Raw genomic sequence first — 14,677 nt, 5'->3', positions numbered from 1 at the left:
AGCACTGAAAGCAAGATCAAATTTAAAGAGTTGAGCCAATATTAATATGAATACTTTTCTTAGAAAAAGCCATGCACAGTCCATGATCAGATTTAATGGTAAATACTAAAGTAAGGTGAAAAAACAAATGCCATAAAGTATATTTCTGCTACATATTTTACATCTAGTAGAAAATACAGCAGATATATTCTATTTTGAAACTCTGATTGCTAAAAATTTAGTGCATGGATCCATATTCTGATAGTCAACAGATACTGCTCTTACTTCTTGTTTTGATTAACATGCTTTCTTTGTTAAGCTATCCTGTGAACTAAAAATAAAACAAAGGAAATAATTTGAACGCTTGTGTCTCAGAATCTACTGAAAATATTGCTAAACAATCTTTTCTTTTTTAAAAAAACGTATAATTGCTATCCAAATGTGCACAATCTAGGGAACTTTTTACAACTGAAGATAATGACTATTTTTTTTTAATTCTCAAACCAAGGTATAATACATACTTTCCTTTTTAATTAAGATTTTAAATGAGAAAGTATTCAAAACTGTATTTTTCTTTCCATAGATACCTGCAAACTCTACACAAAATAAGTGCCTTCATATTCACATTCTGAAATGTAACATTTTGTGCTTAAGCAACATATACCAGGATGTCAAGAAGAAAAAAAATTGAATTACATTTTGACTGTTGAAAAAATAGTTATTAACTTCATTAATATCTAAAATATATTCTTTCAGTCCAGACATTAGAATTATATTTCAAGTGCTTTTATTTGTTTTTATTGATACTTCTAATATTAAATGTAAGAATTAATGCAATGAAAAACTATAATGGTATTATTAAAAAGGCCCAAATAATACTATCAGGAAATCTGAAGTTGACTCTGTTATGCTTTCTAATTTTCCTCATTCCAGTTTACATATTGCAGATGAAAACTTTGTATGATCTCAAACCAAAGTGCCACCATGTATACTCAATTGGACTTGCTTGGTTTGAACTGAAATTAGCTTCTTAACCTGCAATGATCTTTACTTGCTTTATTTAATTAATCTTTTTAACTTTTTTCCCCAAGTTATACCTTCAACAAAAATCTTTGTTTTATAGCATGGATCCCAACTAACACATCGCATCTTTCTTTCCCCCATGATACTGAATTCAGTGAAATTTGAAGGCCCACAGCACTTGTAGGCTCATGGTTCCATTACAGAAATAATCAAATAGAAAAATCTTAGTAATTCTTGTACCAGGATAAATCCCAAAAGAGAAGGAGGATGACTGATATGAATTGTAATGAAAGTTAATGATAGATTTAATGAAAAATAATTGTTTCTTAGAGGTTAGCTAGGCAAACAATTAAAGATACTGAAAGATATTTTTTTCTAAAAGAAGAAAGTAATTCAATGCATATAAAAATGTCAGAGATGTATCTGGGATAATTGCATCAGCAATCTACAAATACATGAACAATATTTATTTCAGTATGCAGTTATGAACTAAGCGCACAAGGAATAAGACATTTATGCATATACTAGATAACTGCCTGTCAAGAATGATGGGGGCAAGAGAGGAGCGGGCGGGGACTGAGTCCCATGCCCCTCCCCTGTCCAGGCCCACTCCCCTCTTCCCCGCTGCAGCAGCGGGGGGAGAGGAAGAGCAGGTCTGGGCAAAATGTGGGGGATGTGGGGGAGGACCAGGCCCGAGGGTGGGGAGAAGCTGGCCTGCCGTGGTGATGGGGGGACAGCAGCAGGCCTCGGCTGACATGGGGGTGGGAGGGGCAGGAGTGGCCTGGGCCCAAGTGGGGGAGGAGGCCCGCTCTTCTCCTGCCCCCACTGCTGCCATGTTGAGCTGAGCCCACTGCTCTACTCCCACCGCCACAGTGGGCCAGCTTCTCCTCCACCTTGGGCCTTCTCCTTCTCCCCCCGTCTGCATCAGGCCCAGGCCCACTCCTCCCTTCCCCCCACCACACTGCTGCGTTGGTCCGGGTCCACTCTTTCACCCTCCCACTGTCACGGTGTGTCCACTACTCCTCCCTCCCATGTCGGGCCCGCTCTTCTCCCCACCACTGCCAAGTCAGTCCTGCAGGAGGCAACAATGGAAGGGGGGAGGAGTGGGCTGAGGCCAGCACCAGTGGCCTCGCCCCCCTGCGGCATCCTGACCTCCCGCCACTCTGCCACCACAATCTTCAAGGAGCAAGGAGCAGGGGCAAGGCCAGTGACCATGGCCTCAAACCCCCCTCTCCACCCTTGCCACCTGCAAGAAGCAGGGCAGGGGGGCGAGAGGCCTCAAACCCCCTGTTCTGGCCACTCTGTTACTGCCGCCTCCAGGGAGCAGAGTCCCCTGTGTCCCGTTCCATCTCCTGTGTCCCTGCCATCATGGTGGCACTCCATCACACTACCACCTCCTGCCCCAATACTATATTTGCACTCTGATTGGCTGTTTCAGTCAGCCAATCAGAGCATGAATAAACACAGATTCATAGATGCTAGGGCCGGAAGGGACCTCAATAGATCATCGGGTCTGAGCCCCTGCATAGGCAGGAAAGAGTGCTGGGTCTAGATGACCCCAGCTAGATGCTTATCTAACCTCCTCTTGAAGACCCCCAGGGTAGGGGAGAACACCACCTCCTTGGGAGCCCGTTCCAGACCTTGGCCACTCGAACTGTGAAGAAGTTTTTCCTAATGTCCAATCTGAATCTGCTCTCTGCCAGCTTGTGGTCATTATTTCTTGTAACCCCCGGGAGCGCCTTGGTGAATAAAACCTCACCAATTCCCTTCTGTGTCCCCGTGATGAACTTATAGGCAGCCACAAGGTCGCCTCAAACCTTCTCTTGCGGAGGCTGAAAAGGTCCAGGTTCTCTAGTCTCTCCTTGTAGGGCTTGGTCTGCAAGCCCTTAACCATGCGAGTGGCCCTTCTCTGGACTCTCTCCAGGTTATCCGCATCCCTCTTGAAGTGCGGTGCCCAGAATTGCACGCAGTACTCCAACTGCGGTCTGACCAGCACCCGATAGAGGGGAAGTATCACCTCCTTGGACCTATTCGTCATGCATCTGCTGATGCACAATAAAGTGCCATTGGCTTTTCTGATGGCTTCGTCACACTGCCGAGTCATGTTCATCTTGGAGTCCAGTAGGACTCCAAGATCCCTTTCCACTTCCTTGCCACCCAGCAGGTCATTCCCTAGGCTGTAGGTGTGCTGGACATTTTTCCTCCCTAGGTGCAGCACTTTGCATTTCTCCTTGTTGAATTGCATTCTGTTGTTTTCTGCCCACTTGTCCAACCTGTCCAGATCTGCTTGCAGCTGTTCCCTGCCCTCCGGCATGTCCACTTCTCCCCATAGCTTTATGTCATCTGCAAACTTGGACAGAGTACATTTCACTCCCCCGTCCAAGTCGCTGATGAAGACATTAAAGAGTATTGGTCCAAGGACCGAGCCCTGCGGGACCCCACTGCCCACACCCTTCCAGGTCGAAACCGACCCATCTACCACGACTCTCTGGGTGCGACCCTCCAGCCAATTCGCCACCCACCGGACTGTGTAGTCATCCAAGTCACAGCGTCTTAACTTGTTCACCAGTATGGGGTGGGATACCGTATCGAAGGCCTTCCTGAAGTCTAAGTATACGACATCCACCCCTCCTCCTGTGTCCAGGCGTTTCGTAACCTGGTCATAAAAAGAGACTAGAGTAATCAGGCACAATCTGCCTGCCACGAACCCATGCTGGTTTCCCCTCAGCATAATTTGTCCTGCCGGGCTCTCGCAAATGTGAGCCTTGATAATTTTTTCAAAGATTTTGCCAAGGATGGAAGTGAGACTGACTGGCCTATAGTTGCCCAGGTCCTCCTTCCTCCCCTTCTTGAAAATGGGGACCACACTGGCCCTTTTCCAGTCCTCCGGGACTTGGCCTGTGCGCCACAAGCGTTCAAATATTCCCGCCAGTGGCTCTGCAATGATGTCGGCCAGTGCCTTCAGCACCCTCGGATGGAGCTCATCCGGGCCTGCCGACTTAAAGGCATCCAGTTCTTCCAAGTGACTCTGCACCATCTCAGGGTCTACGCATGGTAGTCTGGCACCTTGCTGCTGCCTCTCTACAACCCCAGTGAGAGACTTGTCGTGCCCCTCGCTTAGGAACACTGAGGCAAAGAACTCGTTGAGGAGTTCAGCCTTGTCCCCCCTGTCTGTCACCAATTGTTTCTGCCCATTTAGCAGGGGTCCTATTCCTCCCTGGGCCCTCCTTTTACTCCCTATATATCTAAAAAACAATTTCATGTTGTCCTTTACTTGGGATGCCATCCTCAGCTCCATGGTAGCTTTGGCCCGTTTAACTGCCTCCTCCCTACAAGCATGAGCAGAGGAGGTATATTCATCTTTGGTGATCTCTCCCTGTTTCCACTTTTTATGTGCTCCCCTTTTGGCCCTTAGGCTGCCCTGGATTTCTGTGGTCAACCAAGGAAGCCTCCTGGCCCCTTTCCCTCTTTTTCCTCACAAAACAGATAAAGACAGATTAAGACAGACAGACAGATTAAGGCTTTTATAATATTAGAATACCATATGCAGTTTAAGCTTGAAACCCATTCGCTCAACCTGGGACATCTTTTTGTTGTTGTTGCAGAGGAATTTACTTATAGATTCAGGTTAACTCTTGTCTTCTATTGTAAAAACTGAATTCCTGGCCACATGATCCTAGGCCCTTTTTAAATAGTCACTGACAGGTAGGCACATGAACACATTTCTCAAAATCTACATTTTTAGTGTGCAAAGCTATAAAATACACTCATAATTTTTCTAAGAGTTTGAACACTTAGGCATTGAACTCCAAAGCAGAGCTCACATAAGGCAATCTATCTGATGCCCAAGAGTTACTATGATAAATTATTTCTTTTTCTCCTTCAAGACATAGCTTCTATACGGTCACTCTGAAGAAGACAAGCATACTGATCTGTATCAAGAAGCCTGTTATTCCAAATTATGAATGAAATACTGTATTCCAAAAATCAGGTTTTTTTGTTCTTGTTCTAGGCTCATGAAAAAGAAATTTGTAAAGATTAAAATCAAATTCCTATAGCAGACCTACAGACTGTAAATAAAAGTACATTTAAAAGACCAGCAGTAAAAATGCTATCCTCTCAAGTAAATTAACTCTGCAATGTAAAGATCCTTAAATATTAACCATCTGTTAAAAAGAGGGCAGTTGTATAAACTTAACCTTCAGAAAGTCATGGCCAGATCTTCATTTGCATCTCTAAATTCTACAACCCATCTGCTGAATTACTTGCCAGAGTTAGTTGTTACAACGTTGTTTCACAGCTTCCTTAATTCATGGGGTATGTATGGTAAATGCACCTCTTCTAAATGACTGAACCAACTTACATAAAAAGCCTGAGCACTGGAGTGATTTATATCCAAATCAATATAGTGCACATTAAACCATCATTGTACAAAATTCTCATGTTTCACTTTATATCTCAACCTGAGACACCAGATTATGGGTACAGACAGAAATGCAGCTCCCTGCTGCAACTGAGAACACTTTGCAGGAAGTGTTCTAAGTTACAACAATTCCTTGGAACAAACAGAAGCTCACTGTTGGTTCCAGGGAGGAGGGGAGCCTGCAACTGATTTTCCCTGGCAACGGAGCCTGCAGCCGATTTCCCTGCTTCTCTCCCAGCCTGTCCCTGTATCAGAATGAGAGGGGGGAAAGGGAGCAGAGGGAGCTTATTCTAAGGGGTTCCTCAGCCTGTACTGGAGGGTGGGGTGGGTGTACTGGAACCCTCCCCCCATCCACTCCTCCAAGGTGGCACTCCAATACACTTGCCTCCCCTCCAGCCCAAGCTGAAAAACCCCCAGACCATACTCTCTCTGCTCCCCTCTCCTTTCCCATTCTGAAAACAGCAACAGGCTGACAGGCAGCGCAACAGAAGTTACAGAAGATACTCTATTGTGAAACATCTTGAGATTTTCACCTGATTGGCCATTTTTTAGGCTGTCTGCAGCCATGCACTTGTGTTTGGTCACGGTTGCCAAGTGCTTTCTGTGGCCAAATCAGGTGAAAATTTTAACTTCTTTCTGTGTCCTTATGTTATTCCATGCCATCAAAAGGGTTACTCCTCAGAAAGTCGCATAGAAACAACCAGTCAACTGAAATGGCATACATCTACTAGGGCTGTGCGAAGCTCCGGTCCCTGATTCAATTCAGCGGAGATTCGGCCTGATTCGATGGTCGAATCGCCAAATCAGAATCAAATCAGAGAACCCTTTAATTTCTCCAAATCGAGTCAGAACCCTCTGAATCAATTCAGAGAGATTCGGAAAGATTCAGAGATTCAGACACAGAGACAGCTTTAAATGTTTTTTCTATATACATCTAGGTAGCAGGGGCTCATGAAAATGCGAGGCTGGGGTGTATGGAGTGTCCCACAGAAATACAGGGAGCTCCCCAGCACGTTGGGCAGGAGACCTGGCAGTGGACCAGAAGCGCTTCTGTTCCACTACCAGGTCCGCTGGGGGCCCCCCTGTGCCCTCGCAGCTCGGTGACTGGTGCCTCCTGGGTTTGGGCGGGGCACCTGGGGTACCCCTGCAGCCAATCGCTGAGCCGGTCCACTTCTGGGTCCACCACTGAGCATGTGGAGGGCCCCCCTGCACTCCTGTGGGACACTTCATGCATCCCAGCATCACAGCACTCACGAGTTGTGCTGCTACCTCGAGGTATGTAGAAAAAACTTTTAAAGCTATTTCTATGGCTGAATCACTGATTCTCTGAATCAGCATCGAATTTTCAGATTCGGCTGAATTGAATCAGGGACAGTGATCCGAATCAACAAATCAAATCACTGTCCCTGATTTCGGCCAAATTCGAATCTGAATCGAATAGGGCCTGCTTCGTACACCCCTGATATCTACCTCCTATCTAAGTTGCTACTTTAGTTTTCTAGAGCCCTTGTTCCCAACCAGTGCTAAGTTTGATTATTGATCCAAATGTCAAGAAATGTCCTAATTTGGAAGCGTTACTTTTCCAATAAACTGTCCTAGTTAAACACAAAAATTTCAGAAAAGTTATTTTGGCAAACTTCTTACCTGAATAAATAATTTAGTTTTTAAGGGTGATTTGTAACCTAGGCAATTCTAATTATATAAGGTCATTTTAGAATAGCAAAGTAGGAATATGACCTCAAATTTTGAAAAAGATTCTTTCTGTCATTCTCTTAAAGTAGGCTGCTCTTCATGTCGCTACCTATAAAAGTATAATTATTTTTAGACAAGGTTCTTTGGGTGAATCTGATATCTTTTATTAGACCAACTTAAATAGTTGGAAAACAATTATTAATCAAGCTTTCGGGTTCAAAAACCCTTCGTCAGGCTAAGGAAGTTTCTGCAGTTGGTGTGTGCTCTTCCTGGATGGAATGAAAAGTAAAGAAGCCAGCAGCTGGGCTGGTATGCATACAAGACAAGTAGTCAGTGAAAATGTAGACTGAGGAGTCAATGGGTGAGAGACAGGCTGGGCAGGGGTGTGGCGGTCATGGCATGGTCTGGATTCATTTGGTGTGTTCTGGGCTTGAGGAAGTTTGCTTCTGGTGATGAGGTTTGCGAGGTTCGGTGCTTGTTTGAAGGCTAGGATGGGTGACTCTGGGAAGATCTTTTTAAGAATAGGGTCTCTTTCTAGTATGGGTTGCAATTGTTTGAGGATTTTCCATATGGGTTCGAAGGAGGGGTGATAGGTCATAACCAGCGGTGTGCGATTTGTGGGGGGGTTTCTTTTGTACTGCAGCAATTCTTCATGTGGTATCCAGGTGGCTCTTTCAAACAAGCAATCTGTCTCTCTGGAGGAGTGTTCTTGTTGAGTGAAAGCCCTTTTAAGATTGGTGAGGTGGCAATCCTGGGTGTTCTCCTCAGTGCAGATTTGGTGGTATCTGAGGGCTTGACTGTATATCACAGCTTTTTTGGTGCGTTTAGGGTGACTGCTGGTTCTGTGCAGATATGTATGTTGGTCTATGGGTTTCTTGTATAACGTGGTCTGTATTTTACAATTCTGGATACTGATCATCGTGTCTAAAAAGGAGATGTTGGTGCGGAGTATTCCAGAGAAAGCTGGATGGAGGGATGGTGATTGTTGAATTTCTGATGGAACTCAATCAGAGATTGTAGGTTTTCAGTCCAAATGATGAAGATGTCATTGATATATCTTAAGTATAGCAAGGGTTTGATGGTGCAGCTCTTGAGGAAGTCTTCTTCCAGGTGGCTCATAAAAAGGTTGGCATACTGTGGGGCCATAACTCAGAGGTTGTAGGTTTTCCATCCCTCCATCCAGCTTTCTCTAGAATACTCCAGCACCAACATCTCCTTTTTAGACACGATGATCAGTATCCAGAATGATAAATTACAGACCACGTTATACAAGAAACCCACAGACCAACATACATATCTGCACAGAACCAGCAATCACCCTAAACACACCAAAAAAGCTCTCATACCAGCCAAGCCCTCAGATACCACCGAATCTGCACTAAAGAGAACATCTGGGATTGCCACCTCACCAATCTTAAAAAGGCTTTCACCCAGCAAGGACACTCCTCCAGAGAGGTAGATCGCACGTTTGAAAGAGCCACCCAGATACCATGTGAAGAACTGCTGCAGTACAGAAGAAAACCCCCCACAAATCGCACACCGCTGGTTATAACATATCACCCCTCCCTCAAACCCGTACGGAAAATCCTCAAACAATTGCAACCCATACTAGAAAGAGACGATATTCTTAAAAAGATCTTCCCAGAGTCACCCATCCTAGCCTTCAAACAAGCACCGAACCTCATCACCAGAAGCAAACTTCCTCAAGCCCAGAACACACCAAATGGATCCAGACCATGCCATGACAAGAAATGCAAAACCTGCCAACACATCTCCACCACCCCCACAATTACTACACCCCACAACAGAGCCATCAGCATTCCTGGATCTTACAGCTGCACCTCCACAAATGTAATATATCTCATCCAATGCACCAAATGCCCTGATGGAAAATACGTAGAAGAGACCAAACAACTACTGCGCTCCAGAATGAATGCGCACCAGAAATCTATCGAAGACAGAAACACCCAATTACCGGTGGGTGCACATTTCTCACAAGAAAACCACTCTCTCTCCAATCTCTCAGTCCTGATCCTCAAAGGAAACTTACAAAACACTTCCCAGAGACGAGCCTATGAACTCTACTTCATCAACCTCCTGGATACTAAAAACCATGGACTAAATATAGACATTGTATTTATGACACATTATAACCTGCCTTACATCTAACTCCCCAGGTATCTCTCCACTTTCATCCCCCTTCTCCCCCCCGCTCCCTCCCAGCCTGTCTCTCACCCATTGACTCCTCAATCTACCTGTCTTGTATGCATAGCAGCCCAGCCTCTGGCTTCTTCACTTTTCATTCCATCCAGGAAGAGCACACACCAACTGCTGAAACTTCCTTAGCCTGACGAAGGGTTTTTGAACCCGAAAGCTTGCTTAATAATTGTTTTCCAACTATTTAAGTTGGTCTAATAAAATATATCAGATTCACCCCCTGTCTGCCTATGTCCTTAGACCAACATGGATACGATCTACAACCCTGTAATTATTTTTAAGCATCTTACTGACCTAAGATTCTGAAATTCAGTGATCCTTCAGATAAATTCGCATGAGTCTAGGGTTTAGAAACATCACATTAGAAAATAACAATTAGTATTTGTAAAGGCTTACAGGCACGTGGACTTTTCGAAACATCTCAGCTCCTTTGCGTGCATCCAATAAAGCAATGTCTTGTGGAGTGGAAACAATTACAGCTCCTGGGAACACAAAAACAGTGAAACACTATTAAAACTAATATTGAAAATGATATTACTAATTATTTTGAGAATTTTATTACAGTGAAAATAAAGTTTCATGTTTATACCAAATAAATTACATGAAACAATAAAAATGACATTGAAAAATTTAATTCTCAATTTTGAACTGCCTACTTCCAATGTTCCCCCAAAATACATTATTTTCCTACTATTATTGTTCTAAATAAACAATCGTTTCTATTTCCTTTAGTAGCACTATTGTACTTACCTGACTATGAATAGAAAACGTCCAGGTACTTGCACATGACAAAAGTGCAATATTTGTCTTGTTTCCTCATGTGGTTGTTCCCAAATAATTTTATAGGGTTTTTTTTATTCCCAGTTAGAGTTTTATATTACAATATATTTGCATATTTGTATTTTTACTTTAGGTGTACCAACATTAGCAACATTTTCTTAATCAAGGAACAAATGAAAAAGAAATCCCCTGCTCATTCCTCCAGTGGTGTATATGGAAACAAATGAACATTAAAAATCTAGTTTGTTTATACCCATTGTAACAATTTACATCTTAAGTTTTTTAACATTGACATATATTAATAAAAATTAAGGGCATACACAGAACAGAACATTTACCGTGTAATCAAATGAAAAGCTGCCAATATACTAAAACTGCCCTTGTAATGAATGACAAACGCAGTAAATAATTTATTGATAGGGGACCCTAAAAGTGTTCTAAATATTTAAAGTTACATACATGATCTAAAACAGTGGTCACCAACCAGTGGATCTCGATCCACTGGTAGATCTCGGAGCCTCTTGGAGTTGATCCAAGGCTGAGTGCCCACGTGCGTGCATGTGCACGCCCCAGCCCAGCAAGTCAATCCGTGGGGGAGGGAAGGGGCAGAAGCTAGATCGAGGTCCCTGCAATGAAGGACAGTGCTGCAGAGACAGGAGCAGGGGTAAGTTGAGTAGGGTCCTGGCCAGGTGGGACTTAGCTGCTGGGGAGGCATGTCCCCAAATAATTTTTTCTTCCTCTGCCTCAATCTGCGCCCCCCCCCCCTCCCCCTGTGCTTCTCTCCCCACAGACTTACCTGCAGGATGGGGAGTGCTGGTGGCACACGGTAGATCTTGGGTTGCTTTTAAATGCCAAAGGTGATGTACTTAAAAAGGCTGAAGACCACTGATCTAAAACCAAGTTTCTTACCTGGCTGGCAAGCTATGAATAGAAATGTAAGTACTTCTTCCTAGTGCACCTTTTGCTCAAAATGATTAGAGTGTGTAAGCAAACCAAAGCCAGCATCAGCAATCTGACTTAGTATTCCAGGGACACCTTAATTTTACAATGAATTGACTCCATTTCATATTCCTCATCCATACCTGTCACAAACAAATTGTTACTCACCTACTATGCTTAGACCAAACTATAAGACCAATAGTGTCAGTTTTTTGTTTATACTATTCTTTTAATTTATTCTTTATTGTTTTCACTACTCTCTTACCATACTGGCTCAGTTGTGTCCTATAGATACACATTTAAAAGGGGCCAATATATAGCCGCCTCTGCAATACTCTCTTTCCACCTGCCAGGCCCATTACTATGAGATTAGCTTGAATGGAAAATGGGAAGACTGAGGAGTAACATAACTTTCTCCTTAGAGTCCTAAATATTTGCCCAGAAGATACTGTTGCACCAAGATATATTCTTTCTGCTGAACAGCTTAGTCTGAAGAGGTTGTGAGGAGATTTAAAAATCAGGGCATTTTAGGGTTGCTATATTTTCAGTTCCAAAAAAGGGGACATCTGTTGTGTGGGGTGGGAGGGGGGATATGACTGTAGGAGGGCAGTGATATGGCAGTGCCCTGCCCCTGCTCATTCTGCTGTCCCTTGCTTCCAAGCCACAGCAACTCCAGCCCTGCTGCTGTCCTTCACTCCCAACCCACAGATCTCAGCCCTGCCAGTGCCCCTCACTCCCAAACATAAGCAGAGGGAGAAATTTTTTTTTGTGGGCACCTGGACACGTGCATGCACGCACCCCTCCCCTGGCAGGAAAGTCTGCAGGGGGAGAGAAAAGGGCCGTGGGAGGGGGGAGGGAGCGGGCCTGGGACCAGGCAGGGATTGGTTAAGGAGTGGAGCTGAGCCGGGCCCAGGATCAGGGATGGGGTCCAATGTGCCCATGCAGCCACCCCTTCCCCCATGCCTGGGGTCATTGCCTGCCATTGTGCCATTGCCTGGAGCCCTCCGTGCCAATGAATCCACCACCCCCCAGCCCTGCACTGGCCCCGGCTGCCTCCCCACACTGGCCCCAGCCCCACACGACCTGGGGGGCTGAGAGCCGGGGGCCAGAGCCGGGCCAGCCTCGGCTGTGCCACCGGGCCAGAGGGGATAGAGCCCCCAGGACCCCTGTGCCCACCCCACCCCGAGTCATCGTTGCTCTCCAGGGGGTACAGGAAGGGGGTGGTGGCTCCCACTGCTGCACGTATCCCAGGAGTACGTAGGGGGCACGTGTTCCTGGATCTGCACAGGGCAGGGTAGGGAGCTGCTGTGGGCTGGGGCGCAGGCTATGCTGGGCTCTTCCCAGCCTGTCGCCCCCCCCCTTGCCCCCCAAGGCCAGGAACGGCCCAGCGCAGCCCTGGCCTCGGCCCACAACAGCAGCCTGCCCTGCCCTGCCCAGTGCAGATCCGGGGGCACGTGCTCCTCATGCCTCCCAGGGTGTGGGTAGCAGCAGGAGCTGCATCCCCTGAATGAGCCTCTCATGGATCATTCCTGCGCCCCACCAGCTGTGCAGCACCTGCCCCTCCCCTATTCCCAGCCCCACTCCCTCCCCACCCCTGCTGCGTCGGAAGCCCTTGGCTGGGTTGCCTTACGGCCCTAACAAAGCCCCGCCTTTGTGGGGGGCTAAGTCCCATTAGCCCCCCACTTCCACCACCTATGCTCCCAAACCACAGTACCCTGGGCCATGCTAGTTCCTCTCACTCACAACCAGCAGCTCCCTCCTCCCCCCAGCCCTGCTGGAGGGGGCTCAGCTGCCCCAATCCTGACCAGGCCAGAGCACGGTGGCTTGGAGCGAATCCAGCTCCGGTGCAGGCTGGAGGGAAGAGGAAGGGAGGCTTGTGACACCCTCCATCCTGGGCTGGGGTTGCTGCATCATGCCAGGAGGCCTGACCATGGCCCACCTCCCCCTCTTCCTGCCCCCTGCAGCATCTCCTGGCCCTACAAGCATGGGCATTGGGTCCTGTGCTGCCAGCCCAGCCATGGCCCTCAAAAGACTCCCTCACCCTCTCCCCTTGCTGGAGGGGGCAGGCAACCTCCCTTGTCCTCCTGCCTTGCTGCAGCCTCAGCCCCAGCCCCAGAACACACACTTACCTGTGTGCAGCTCCCTGCCTACAATCGCCCCTCTCCCTGCTCCCACCAGCAAAGCAAAGTAAAAACCCATACATATGCTCAGATTTGAAAAACCCACCCAGAGATAGGAGGACTCAAAAAGAGGTCATGTCCAGGAAAACCTGGATAAATGGTAACCATACTCTGACAGCACAGTACCAAAGAAGATGCTCTGTCCCTGAGTTTAAATGCCACAGACCAGATCTGCTGTGGAGACGAAGGGCCCCTGCACACAAAGCCCTGACCTCAAGATTTAGGATGAATACTTATGGCCTTTTCCATGGGAGGAGAGCATATACCACTGATGGGTTTGGTGTGGGAATATGTGGTGGGGAAGTTTTCCTTTACTGCCTTCTCTTTTATAATGGGAAAGAAGCTTGTAGCATAATATTTTTTTCCTAACTGATTTGACTTTTTTTCCACTGGCAAACACTGATATTTTTTTCCGGTTTCTTCATTAACCCAAAGTAATATAAATTTGCTTTGTTTACCTCCTTTGGCAAAATCACTGAGGAAAATACAGCTTTCCACCACCAATTCTCCCCTCCCTGACCATATAATAATTATAAGTACTGTAGTAACACAAAAATTTGGTCTCATAGAACTAGTTTGCACAGGAGGGGGATTTTAGTTACACTGTTTACTTACATAGAGCACACCCCAAATAAAACATGCACCATGTTTTTGAAAGGCAGAATGTAGAAAAAAAAGACTTTTTTTTTTAGACTTAAGGTCAACTGTATGACATAGATTAAGTTCTCTAGGAAATAAAGGCTGCTGACAGATGCGGGGGGGGGAGGGAGAAGAGGTCCTGCACTTTACCAGAAGCAGCAGTACTTTAGTTTGACCCAGCTATGCAGCATCTGTATAGTTTGGGCACTACGGCAGGGCTTTTTAGAGCTTTTATCTAATAGCTGATTCAATCAGCTATTAGATAAAAGTGCCAAAAAACCCCCAATGAAGTGCCCGGTCTATACAGATGTTGGGTGAACCGGGTCCAAATAACACAAAGCCTCTTCTCCGTATGTGCTGGCCTCGGTGCAGGGGCATGGGAAGTTTAAAGTAAAGTATAGTTTGGGGGCTTTTTTTATATCTGTAAGCAGCCAAAGTGTCCAGGAAGTGTGGCATTAGAAAATTCCTGGTATGGCAGACTATCTTTTATGATGCCACACTTCCTGGACATTCTACATTTCAGGGAAGATTTCCTCTATGTTACACAAGGTTAGGTCCCAGATCTTTGCAAAGGGCAATAGCAAAACTCTCACTTCTTTACTGCAAGTTATTCTTTATATAAGTCCCTATAAATAAAATGTTGTTTCCACATCACAAGCTGCATCCAGATACTAACAGTAGTTCATTTGCTGCTTCGGGCACATACTACAGTGCTCAGCCAAAAGCTATGGCCGCGAGGGGTTAACACAAGATTCTGCCCTTTCAGTTTGCTGAGCAGAGAAGCAGCAGCAGCTGTCCTGGCAGC

General features: G+C 45.9%; 1 protein-coding gene across 4 annotated transcripts in view; it reads right to left on the bottom strand.

Annotated features, from left to right (window-relative positions):
• Nucleotides 1-14,677, bottom strand: part of NUBPL (NUBP iron-sulfur cluster assembly factor, mitochondrial) — a 220,878-nt gene that overhangs the window by 47,409 nt on the left and 158,792 nt on the right. For all 4 annotated transcript variants that reach the window (XM_019488770.2, XM_006263019.4, XM_059723030.1 and 1 more), the window contains one exon: nt 9,731-9,816. In XM_019488770.2, the coding sequence (XP_019344315.1) occupies nt 9,731-9,816 (86 nt within the window). The remainder of the gene's footprint in view (nt 1-9,730; nt 9,817-14,677) is intronic.

Source organism: Alligator mississippiensis, chromosome 2 (assembly GCF_030867095.1).
Source record: "Alligator mississippiensis isolate rAllMis1 chromosome 2, rAllMis1, whole genome shotgun sequence".
In the NCBI taxonomy this organism is placed as follows: domain Eukaryota; kingdom Metazoa; phylum Chordata; order Crocodylia; family Alligatoridae; genus Alligator; species Alligator mississippiensis.
Note: the sequence above shows the minus strand (reverse complement) of the source record. Positions and strands in the feature narration are given on the sequence as shown.